Consider the following 12,741-nt stretch of genomic DNA (forward strand, 5'->3'; position numbering starts at 1 on the left):
ATCTCAGCAACTGCTTTGTGTGAGCAGGCTAGGATGAGCTCTAACACACATATGTTACTGAGAGTAGAGAGTGTGAGCAATCAAAAGTGGAATCAGATTTTTATGTGAAAACTAATTCCATGTGAGATCAGCTGAGTTCCAACACCCAGGACCTTCACTAACATTTGATCCCTGTGACATCAGCAGCCATTTCTGCAGACAGGGGTGATTTTTAGCATTTCGTTCATTTAGACCGTGTGTGTGTGTGTGTGTGTGTGTGTGTGTGTGTGTGTGTGTGTGTGTAGGAAAAACAGAACTCTGTTTTTTCCTTGCTTGCAAACCACAAGTGCAGAGAGCATTATGGGAAATCATCAGATGGAGTGCCAGCTGAGACTGAGAGCCCAGGAACACTCAGTTACATCTGCACCTGTTCCTGCAATGTGCTGGTTTTCCATGTGCGCAGTGCGACCCCTGCTGGTCCTGAGCGCTCCTGAAGGGAGGTTTTTGTCAAGGTTCACACTGAAGTCCTCTCACTGTTTGTGTAGTGCAGAAATAAATGGCCGTGTCATCGACTCTTAAGCTGTTCATTTGCAGGTAGAGGCTACTTTTGGAGTCGTCTCTCGAGATGGTGAATCTGCCTTTCACGGACTCCGCATAATCTGTTGCATAATTATTGGCTTTGTTTTTGATTCTACCAACCCACTCCAGCCCCTTCCCTGGAGCCTGGCAGATCCAGTACATGTAGTAACCACTGAAGGTGAATCCAGAGGCTGCACAGGAGAGTTTCAGGGAACTTCCAGGCTGCACCAAGCCTCCCCCAGACTCCACCAGCTGCACCTCACACTGGACACCTGTGAAAGAGAATCCTGTCAGTAAACTGTCACAAATGTCCATTGTTTCTCTCACTCACAACCACTCACACTATATGCATCTCTTATTACAAATAAATTACCTTGTAAAAGAGCAACAAGGAAAACCCAGCTCAGTCTCGAGTCCATGCTGAATGTAGAGTGTTCAGTGGTGACAACAGAATGGAAGGACCTGTGAGTACAGAGCTGGGTTCCTCTGTCAGAACTGTAGGGTCAGGGCTGGTTTTCATGGGCAGAGGAGAACAAAATTTGCATGTCTTCCTGTTCTATCATGAGCTGAGGAATGTGACTTTAGATGACACAATAAATGGTGCAGATGTCTGAGATGACATAAGGGACAAGGTGGCATTTATACCTTAGTGTCACTGAAGGTCCCGAGGACTTAGCTCAGTTGGTAGAGAACGTATTTTCAAAGTTGAAGCTCTATGTTCACCTCCACCACTGCATGGATAAGGAATTTGTGGGAGCAGAGGAATTCTATGCATGGGTTATGCTTGGGATACATGAAACTGTGTCTAAAGATAGAAAGGTGTCAGGCAAGAACTTGAACTTAATTCTTATAGCAACCTGGCAGATATCTTCCCAGTACATCAGAGTCCCCTTCCCATTCAAGTCAGAGGCCTGAAGAGGAAGATTCTCTGACCTTCTGGTCAACCTCTGCTTTCTAGTTGGAGGAAGACAGGAGGATGTCTTATCAAAACACTGGTATTTCGAACACAACTTTAAACTCAATATAGGTTTGCATAATCTTCAACATAGAATTGACCTAGATTGTTCATGCCTGCCACAATGCATTCCTCACAGAGTTGCAAACATATTAATCACATGGCATTCATATTTTTGGTAGAGAGGGAATGTCTGCTAAGAAACATGTGAAATAATTGTTCTGAGATTTAAAAAAGACACTGAAACCTTGAGATTATCAGGTACCCCAGCATTTAGTCAAAACCAAATACACTATAGAATAAGCGCAACAAAACACGAACTGTGAGAGGTGATGCTGTGTCAGGGAAGGTTCTTGATCTGTAAAGAGAACCACTAATGAAATAAATCTACTCATTTTGGGGCCCTGAGTTGGGGATATTTGATGTGTCAGTGAGGCATTTTGGATAACACAGCATCTGGAAAGGGTAAAACGAAGTCATGAGACAGAAGACACCTGAATTTTGGCCATCCCAGTTATCAAAAACATCAGAAGCTCAGACATTTCTAAAAAGCTCCTCCCTCATCTGCCTGGGTGGTTGTCAATTCAGAGAGTAAATAGAGACTCACACAGCTCAGGTCTGAAGAGCTAGAAGGTGGATCCATGCCCTAAGGGAAACCTTTTATTTCCTTGCTTCTCTTCCTGTCATTTGGATTCTACTTCAACTTCTTCACAGGAAGAACCCGGGCTTCCTGTGGATCAGTTCCCACCTCTCCGCTCTCAGTCTGGCTCTCAAATATCTCTCACTGTGGGAGTCTCTGCCCCTTAAGCTCCTGCATCGTCACAGTTCTGGCATCCTCTCCTCTATTGCCAGGAGTCTTAGCAGGGGTCTCCTTGCGGATTCTTGGGAATTACCCCAGCGCCAGGTTTCTCCCTAAACGCATAGTGACTCTCTCTATTAAGAAACCACTTTTCATTGCTCTTCCATGCATCCCTACCCAGCCCAACCAGCCTGCTCCCTCACGTTCTCACCCTCCTCCCTTCTCCCAAACCACCCTCCCCGTCCACAGTTTTGCCAAAAGATCTCATATAATTTACCTTCAGGAATATTTCCTGATCCCAACCTTGTTTGCCTGCTCCCAGAAATGAGAAATAATGCGGATCATGTTGTCCAGACACTGCTCTGTGAAAAGGAAGATGACCTCCTTACCTTTGTTCATAGACCACGGGAAACCTTAGTTCCATTCCCACTCTGCACTATTGAGTCTGAGGTATGGGTGTTATTAGAAAATCCTTACAGGTGAGGACAGTCTGTGGGATTTGGACGGAATTTTTGGATGCCCATCCACTTCATCATAGGAAATCCCATATCTGATTCCTTGAGTTTATGAATGACTTTTAGGCTATGGGTTTCTGTGGTGGGGAAAGTTCTCATCAATGGAGAAGCAGATGTCCAGTGCAGGTTCTGAGGGACTCCAACCACTCTGCATTCTCTGCCACCTTGTGTGTGATTCTATGAAGGTTTGGACGACATTTATTGCAGAAATTCTGTCTCATGCTTGGTTTGTTCAAATTTTCCTATGTTCAGAGAAAATTAGAAAAAATATCACAGAATGCAATGTAAGGCTTGTTAACTGAAGGGTTGGTATGAGACCACTCAGCCGGCTGATTTTATTTTATTACGTGAGTTGGGCTCTGTGTTTCATGGTGTTTACTTGGGTTAGGTTTCCATTCCCATGACACTGTGGGAAGAGAGCACAAATCACAGGCCGGGTCATTCTGATCACATGACTTTCAATTTTCTTCTATGTTGGAGATGGATTCTCCTTTGTCACATTTAAAGATATTAACCATGAGTGTGAACACTTGAGTATTTACTTCATATGGTGTTTTCAATCCTATCACCATTTGATTTATTTTCCCACACAGAAGAGTCCATCTCTGGGAGGCAGTAAGCATGGACAGCAATGTTCTTATATACACTCAGCCTCACACACTTGACACCAGGAAATGCCCAGCTGTGCATTGCATGGTGGGTAATGCAGCTGCAGGGGTGTGGAACCCCTTATCACACTGTGTCATTCCCTAGGCATCTCAGCAAACACTATATTTGAGCAGGATAGGATGTCATGGAGAGTAGAGTGTGTGAACAATCAAAAGTGGAATCAGATTTCTCTGTGAAAACTAATTCCATGTGAGATCAGCTATGTTCCAAAAAGTTTTTTTCATCAACACATATTCCTAAACACAAAGAGATGGCTCAGCCTCTAAAGACTTCATCCACATTCAAAGTGACAAGAAATATCACTGTACACCCTGTCTTGAGACTCACAATTGAGACACAAACAAATGTGACTTTATATAAACACAGCATTTCAGCATCAGAGAGAAAAGACCCCATGTCTTCTTTGTGCTTAGGGAGTGGGAAGCAAAGGCAGAGGAAACCAGGTGTTTTTCTTTCCTTGCTCTGAGTTCCTGGGCTTCCTTAGGGCTCATCTCCCCCTGCTGGCCCAGAGCTCCTCTGCAGGGACGTTTTTGTCTGGGCTCATGCTGAAGTCCCCTCACTGTGTGACTCCTGCACAGTAATATGTGGCTGTGTCCTCAGTGGTCACAGAGTTCAGCTGCAGGAAGAACTGGTTCTTGGCTGTGTCTCTGGTGATGGAGATGCGGCTCTTGAGGGATGGGTTGTAGTTGGTGCCACCACTATAACCTATGTACCGCATCCACTCCAGCTTCTTCCCTGGGAACTGCCAGATCCAGTGCTAGGAGTATCCACTGGTGATGGAGTAACCAGTGACAGAGCAAGTGAGGGACAGCGACTGTGAGGGCTTCACCAGGCCACGTCCTGACTCCTGAAGCTGGATCTGGGACAGGACACCTGCAGACAGGAAGAGTCAATTCTGTCAATCACATGTTGTCACATCCCCTCATGGACACATGTATGAAATGGTCACACTCACCAGGAAGGACTGTCACCAGGTACAGAAGACCAAACAGTCTCATCTTTTAGCCTACACCCCCTTTTCTCAGAGGTCAGCCTCCTGTGAGAGAGATGTGAGCTCCCACAGCTCAGGAGGGGATTTAACTTAGATCTGTAAGATGCATTTGCATGTGTGAACTCAGCCTAGTCTTTATAAACGAGGAGGGTGGATACCACTCCATTTGCTTTTAACAATATGGCCATCATTGCCTCTGACTTCCTACACTATTAGTTTGGGATAGAGAGCATGGGGACTACAGGGATCACAGGAAACACATCTTTTCATGACCCCACCTCCAAGCCGTAGCCTAAACCCTCACCAAATTCTTCTGCTCCTGTATTTTTTTGCTTCTTCTCAACTAACTTATTTCTTAAAACTTTCTATATTTTTCTTTTTAATTTATTGATTTTTTTCAAGACATGGTTTCTCTTTGGCTTTGGAAGCTGTCTTAGAACTAACTCTTGGTCTGAAACTCACAGAGATTGATCTGCCTTGCCTGCCAAATGCAGGGATTAAAGACCAGGCACCACTAAAACCCATCTTTATCAATTTATATTTTAACATTCAATACCTGTTGCCCACCCTCCTCTCCACCTGTTCCCCCCACTTCCTCCTCACCTTCTATGTTCTCCTTGAACATGGTAAAGCCTCCCCTTAGAATTCTAAAAGTCAATCCCATCATCTTCTTGAGTCAGGAAAACTGTACTTCCTGCCTACCACCATGCACCCCTGTGTCTTGGATGAACAAGGTATCTCTCCATAAATAGTGGGCTCCACTAAGTCAGATTGTGCTATAAAGTTAGAATCTTGGACCCATTGCCAATGGCCTCATATATTACCCCCTTCCCACCATCATCACCTACATTAAGGGAGTCTAGTTCAGTCTTATGCAGGTTCCCCATTTCTCAGAACAGAGTGAGTTATCTCTCACTAGCTCGGATCATCTGATTCTGTGGGGTTTCCCCATCGTGGTCTTGACTACTTTGTTCATGTAATCTCGCCTCCCTCACTTTGATTCTACTCCAGGGGCTTGGCCCATTTGTTAGTTATGGATCTCTACATCTGCCTCCATCTGTTTCAAGAATTAAGTTCTAGCTTTTCCTCGATTGTAGATTGTAGGCTGGGTATCTTTTACTTCATGCCTGGTATCCACTTATGAGTGACTAATACTATATTTGTGTTTCTAGGTATGGGTTACCTCGTTCAGGCAGGTTTTTGCCAGTTCTGTCCATTTGCCTGCAAATTTTAGGATGCCATCATTTCTTAGCACTGAATTATACTCCATTGTGTAAATGTAACACATTTTTAATCCATTCTTTGGTTGAGTGGCATCTAGGTTGTTTCCAATTCTGGCTTTTAAGAATAACATTACTATGAAAATAGTTGCTGTTCCTGTGTTTTACTGTCTGAGGTCAGTACTAACCTTCTTTTCACAATTGGGTTCCTATGTACCTGGTTTTTTATTAGGAAGCCCACAAAGTTCAACTTTTCTTTCCTTTTGCACCATGAGATGGGTTTCCCTCTTTCCCAGAAAATTAGAACGCTGTCATCTTGTTTTATCATGGGGTCCACAAGGAATTCTTGTTCCACCCAGACTCTGGAATGTAGAGCAAACACCTGCTGATAGAAGTGGCTGCATCCCACACTCCCTCCTCCCTCCTCAACTCCCAAGTCCTCCCCATCCATATTCAACACCGTGTTGTCTTTTGAAAACAAATAGCCTTGTAGTAAATAAAATAAAATAAATGAAATAAAATAAAATAAAGCGAGATCAAAGAAAAACTAACATGTTATAACAGGACAAAATAAAAGGAATAAATGAGGGAAAAGAGCCAAAGGCACAAAAACAGTTATAGACCCAGAGACCTCCTGATTTGTATACTCAGGAATCCCCTAAAAATTCAAAGCTGTACTATATAGGCAAAGGAATGTAAGGCATAAATAAATAAATGTGTAAAGTGGCAATAAAGCCATTTGATATCATGAGACAGGGTACTTCCCAAATGCATTTGAATGGATTCCTGAAGACAACATCTGATGGACCTACAACCTATGCTTAGGATGTTTGTTTCCCTTATTATGCTCCCTTAGAAAAATCTTATTTTTCATTTGAAAGATGTGATTATTGGAGACAGCTTTTTTATTACATGTACACTTCTCCTTTCTGCTCTAGAACCCCATTTGTTGTTGACCCACACAGGTCCTACTTTTCCAATACAGATTTTATTCTGAGACAAATTGTCTTCATGGTGAGTGAGAGAATATTTGAACTGGGTCATTTCTGTTATTGCAGCATTTACAGGTGAGCGAAATTGATTCTAGGAACTAACTGATCTAGTAACCTGCTAGAGAAGGGTTCTAAGTGCCTTGATTAAAATTCAATTCTCACTGACCGTGATCCAGCAACCCTGGCTTGGTAAATAAGCACTGGTGATTACTTGGTTTGTATGAAAGGGACTCATAATGTTGTTGAAGAATTATTAGCCCAAATGAAAGCAGAAACATGGCAAGTCACATTCATTAAATACTGTTCATGCATGCATGTCTTTTCTTCAGAGAAATGTTGAGAAGTTAATCCACAGAATCCTGGTGTCCAGAGTGTGTTTAAACTGCAGGTTCACTGTGGTTATCATATATCACTGGCAGCCATGTGGGCTGACCTCATCCTGGTTTTAGGGAACAGACAATGGATCCCTTGGTTTTCACCTTCACTCTGTAATGTTCAGTGAGTCATGTTTGTCTTGATGTCAGTAATCCCAATTCTATAGTCTGATTGTTCACCAGTAATTCTTGACATAAACCTGAGGTCAGTATAAAAGAATCCAGAGGAAGCTCAGGCCTGGAGAAGTAGGTTTTAATTTCCTTTTCCAGATTACTGAAACCTGTGATTATTAATTCTGAACCAACACATACTATCTAACTCAAATGTAAACACTCCGGCTCTCCTACCTTCAGCTGCATCAGAGTCCACAGCGGTGAGCATGTAGGCAACATGAACAAGAAAACATCAGGAAAAGCAAAAAACTTAGATAAGGAACTTTGTTGCCAATGGAAGGGAGATAAAAGAGATATATTAGAGGACATCACCTGGCTTGTGCACAATGGTCACTCAGGCTTCTCCACAAGATGAAGTACAAACATCTTTAAAAGAATCATTACATGGGACATAGGGTTTATATTAATCTTGACAAGGATGTAAATTTCCAAGTTGCATTGTGTGAAAATGTGAATTATCTGTGCCTTAGTAGAGCATTAACACATTGGTAGCTCGGGACAGTAGGCAGCTTGTTTCTCCATCTAGATGAGGTAATAACATTTATTCATGGAAGATCTGGATTCTATGCTCCAAGATGGGAAATAAATAGAAAGGTTTTCAGATGATTTAAATTCCCTGTGATTTCCATCTAAACCTATCATCACCAAATCTGAAAATTGCAGACCATTGTGAGAAAACATGGAAAGTTTTAGTTTCTGTTTATTCCATCTAATGACAAGAAGCAAGTGGATGCCATAGCTGTTCCATGGGCTCATGTATATTGATTTGCTTTTTTCCATTCATCTATTTCTTAACATATTATAATTATTTTTCTTTAATTAATTAATTATGAATTATTTTTTGTATTCCAATCCCAGTTCCCACTTCCTCCTCTCCTCTGGTTCCTCCCACTCTCCCCACCTCCCAACTGCTCCTTGGAGAGCGTAAGGCCTCCCCTAGGAATCTACTAATTATTCAAAATCCTTAATTCATTTTTTCTTTTTATACATGAATCTTTGCAGATACATGCTTATCTTTCCAGATATTATACCATAATTTCATCAAAATTTAAAAATTAAAAATCACTCTTTGATAATTATAGTGGAACTAATGTAAAGATCAATGAATAATGAAGCATACATTAAATTATTGTAATGAAACTGGACTCAGGGCAGCACAGGGGGAATTTTAACATGCACAAGGACTCAAGGTTCATCCTCATTATATAATACATATTTATGTGCATATAATAAAAATTAATATTACATAAACATAATAATAAAAGGCTGTTCCTCGAGAAACACTAAACGAAACACAAACTGCTTTTACTTATATGCCACATGTTTGTGTTTGGTGTGTGTCAGTTAAAATCTTTGTCATTTGTAGCATTATTTTTCTTCAAAGGGAATATAGGTTCCTTGTCTGTGGTTGCCACAGGAAGGAGAGGAATCTGCAACCTGGCTTTTAGTGCCATGGTTTTAATGTATTCCCATCTCTCCAATTCACCTGAGGATTCAGGAATTTATTGGTGGTAATGGTATCAGTCTTGAGGAGGACCCTTGGAATAGCCCCCGCTGTATTAGGAAGTGGCATTGGGAAGTAGTTGTTTAAAAGATTAATTAATTCAGCTATTACAGAAACAATGTTATGGCTAGGAGTTCTTATGGAGTATGACATTTTTGGTTTTGTGCCATTTGCAGGAAAGTGACTAATATTACTGTGTATGTTTGGTTTGCAGGTCAATATAAATGTCTTAATTATAACTACACATATTAAAACAAAACTGTATGCTACAGAATCAACTGACTCCTGTTTACTTTGCTCTAATTTCAATATCAAGAAAGAGATGCACCCTCTGTTACAGGAGAGAAGCAGCAAGAACCAGTCCTTTGCATGACTTCTGTTCTACCTGCACCACAGACTCTGAATATAATGATATTGACAATGAAATCTGCACAGGCTGATGGAATTTCCTCAGTCACAACTTTCTTATCAGCTTCTGCTACCATTTACTTCTTAGGGACGTGTAGATCAACAATGCCGCCTGCTGGTTTGGAGAATCTACTACTGTAAGTTTGTCTATGGGCTCACACACAGTGCCCAAACTATGTCTCTCTCTCCTGTGTTTATTGACTTGGGTTATGTTGAGCAGATATGCAAAGGATGAATGGTTGCCATGAGGTTTGGCCTGAGTGGGGGAGCATGGACATGGAAACTCCTAGCAACCCAAAGGCGATAAAGACCAAACACGGGCATCTTGTCATCTTTAGAGAGCTCTCAGTTCCATGCTGCAAAAGTGGACTCTGTTCTTTATTCAGCATCTTCCTGGATGTTTCTAACCATGCTTCCTTAGCCAGGAGGCCATTATTCTCTCCTGCCATCGACCCCTGTGCTTGGTTGCTTCTCACTCTCTGTCCTCACTTGTTACTTCCACACCTAGCCCTCTGTCCAGGTGCAGGCCTATTCAAATGCTTAGTCCTGTAGACATGCAAACTAGGGGACATTCTCCACTGAGGCCAGGTCATTCAATAGCAGATTAGCTCAAAACTGCAATACAAACTGTAGGCCAGAGCTGAACCTGAGGTTTGTACCTTGGGATATTTCTTAAGAATATTTCCTGGCCCCCGACAGTACAGAACTAAATAGACAATTCTCAATAGAGGAATCTAAAAGGGCTGAAAGACACTAAAGAAAGTGTTCAACATCCTTAGCCATCAGGGAAATGAAAATCAAAACAACTCTGAGATACCATCTTACTCCTGTCAGAATGGCTAAAAACAAAACACCAATGACAGTTTATGCTGGAGAGGATGTGGAGAAAGAGGAACACTCCTCCACTGCTGGTGGGAGTGCCAACATGTACAGCCACTTTGGAAATCAGTATGGTGTTTCCTCAGGAAAATGAGAATGAGTCTACCACAAGATCCAGCAATTTGACTCTTAGATGTATACCCCAAAGAAGCACTTTCCTACAACAAGGACATCTGTTCAACCATGTTCATCACAGCATTATTTGTAATAGCCAGAACATGAAAATATTTTTGTTTTCCCAGAATATTTATTTGGAATTTCTGAGCCAATTCATAATTTAGTTGTTTAAGAGCTATACCAACAAAGACCCAGTCTCATATAATCCAGAGATAGTTTTACTATATTGCATAATCACAATTTTCACTTTTAAGTTTTATTAATAAAGAAACATGTCAATAGAGGTGGTCACTGGAGAAGATTTTGTCAAGGTGTGGTAAACAATCGGGCATCCTAAATTGGCATCACTTCATGCAGAGTTGTGATTTTGAGAATTTGGTAAGACTGTGTCAACTGACAGACACTCAGATTCTTGTTTCTGAGCTAGTCTCCAGGCTGGTCCTCTGTGTCATCTCAGCTTCCTGCTCCTCCAGGGTTTCTGACACACTCAGGATGTGGTTGCAACACTGTGTCTCTTGCACAGTAATAGACAGCAGAGTCCTCAGATGTCAGGCTGCTGAGCTCCATGTAGGCTGTGCTGGAGGATGTGTCTGCAGTCAGTGTGGCCTTGCCCTGGAACTTCTGATTATACTTTGTATTACCATTTCCAGGATAAATCCATCCAATCCACTCCAGACCCTGTCCAGGCTTTTGCTTCACCCAGTGTATATAGTAGCTGGTGAAGGGGTAGCCTGAGGCCTTGCAGGATATCTTCACTGATGCTCCAGGCCTCCCCAGCTCAGCCCCAGACTGCTGCAGCTGGACCTGGGAGTGGACACCTGTGGAGAGAAAGGCAGAGTGGATGTCACTGTCACCTGAGTGCATGGCCACTCCTCAAGTCTGGAACTTGGAGCCCTTACCTGTAGCTGCTGTCACCAGGAAGAGGATGATCCAGCTCCATCCCATGGTGAGGACCTGTGTGCTCAGTGACTGTGGAGAGGACACTGGTCATATGCTGGTCATGGTATGGAATTCCCTTATTTACCACCATGGACTCACATCATTTGCATATTCATGAGGCAGTTTTTTTTTAAAGATAGGCAGCTAGTTTAGTTGGAGAAGACAGGGTAGGGGACAACTGGCTCAAACAGCAGGATGCTGATTTCCACATCCTCAACATGTCTCATGAAGTAGCCATTCCTGAGACCTGTGCAGACCCTGTGGAAGCATCAAGGCCTAATCTGTCAATTTACAAAGAGAATCCCAACCTGAGACATTTGTCCTCTTGAAATAACATGTTTCTCAGGTGGTCATAATAATTGTGTCTGGAAATTTCAAAAATTCTGAAATTAGGATAATTCGCCATCTTCTTTCATATACACACGATTAATATTTGCTTTTCCAGGAGGTTGCAGTTGTGAATTTATTGTGTGTGTGTGTGTGTGTGTGTGTGTGTGTGTGTGTGTGTGTGTGCCAGTGTGTGTGGATTTCCTTTTCTTTTTGTCTGTTTGCTTGCTTCTATAGAGATAAAGAATCATTGTGTACTTGAATGGTAAGGAGGTGAGAAAGATCAGAGAGGAATAGAGCAAGCAGGAAATCCACTATCTCAAACTATTATATGAAATATATTCAACTATCAAAAATCAATAAATCTTAATACATCAAACAAGAAAATAACAAATTTTGCCATATTTAGCAAAAAAAATTTACGGTGTCTGAAAATTCAAGACTTCACATATCAACTGCAATAGATGTTCTTCAGGACACGGACTTTAAAAGGATTCCTCAGAGACTATGGTGTCACCTCCTCTCTTCAACTCATTTTTGTCCTGATGATTCTTGGCTCCATTGTGACCTCTGTTGGTCCTGAGCGCACCTGCATGTTGGTATGTCTTGGCTTAGACTCAAGTTTCACTGTGTAGCTTGAGCATTAACACATCCATGCAACCTTAGTACACACTGAGCTCAGCTGCAGAGAAAAATTGCTCTTGTTTTCCTGGAGATCCTGCACACATGTCCCTGAGATTGATTTTCAATTGGGCCTCTATTGTCACTAATATTCCTCACAACGCCATGGTCTTTCTTGGTGGCAGATGGATCCAGATCCAGCACTACCCACCTGTACTACAGAGTCACTCCAAAGAATTACAGATGTTAAATCACTGTTCCTAGGAAAAATAAACATCTGATTCATGCTAGACCTGATGAGTAATGCCTTTATGTATTCTGTGAATATATGTTTCTCTTATTGGTCAATGAATAAAGCTGTTTCAGCCAATGGACTGGAATGATTTAACTGGGCAAGAAATCCAAAAAGGGATAAAGAAACGAGTAGGGAGACACTGTAACCATGCCTCCTAAGGGCTGGCTCCAGGTGTGCAGACTATGCCTGTCAGGGTGTGGTCAAGGTGATGTCAGGGTGGCATGGTAAAGACATGCACATCTAGGCATCTAGAGTGGACTAAAGAAAAACTGGAAACAGGAAAGAAACTCCCCATGATGTGTTTTAGTTAAATGATAAAAACACAGGAAAGGAAAGGAAAGGATTTTGAAAGTTATAAGAAAGGCTAATTTAAAAAAAATGCTGGACAGTGCTGGAGCATTCTT

At 41.9% G+C, this 12,741-nt stretch overlaps 2 gene segments (V, D, J or C); both read right to left on the bottom strand.

Moving 5' to 3' along the window:
- Positions 1–486: 486 nt before the first annotated feature.
- On the bottom strand, positions 487–977 carry LOC113838512. The segment is given in 2 exon segments: positions 487–830; positions 932–977. Coding segments are annotated over 2 exon segments (390 nt in total).
- A 9,676-nt stretch (positions 978–10,653) lies between these two features.
- On the bottom strand, positions 10,654–11,100 carry LOC113838516 (the record flags this gene model as incomplete). The annotated part of the segment is given in 2 exon segments: positions 10,654–10,973; positions 11,055–11,100. Coding segments are annotated over 2 exon segments (366 nt in total), but the record flags the coding sequence as incomplete, so codon positions are not given.
- Positions 11,101–12,741: the final 1,641 nt, after the last annotated feature.

The sequence above is a fragment of the Cricetulus griseus genome, chromosome 5 (assembly GCF_003668045.3).
Source record: "Cricetulus griseus strain 17A/GY chromosome 5, alternate assembly CriGri-PICRH-1.0, whole genome shotgun sequence".
NCBI lineage: Eukaryota > Metazoa > Chordata > Mammalia > Rodentia > Cricetidae > Cricetulus > Cricetulus griseus.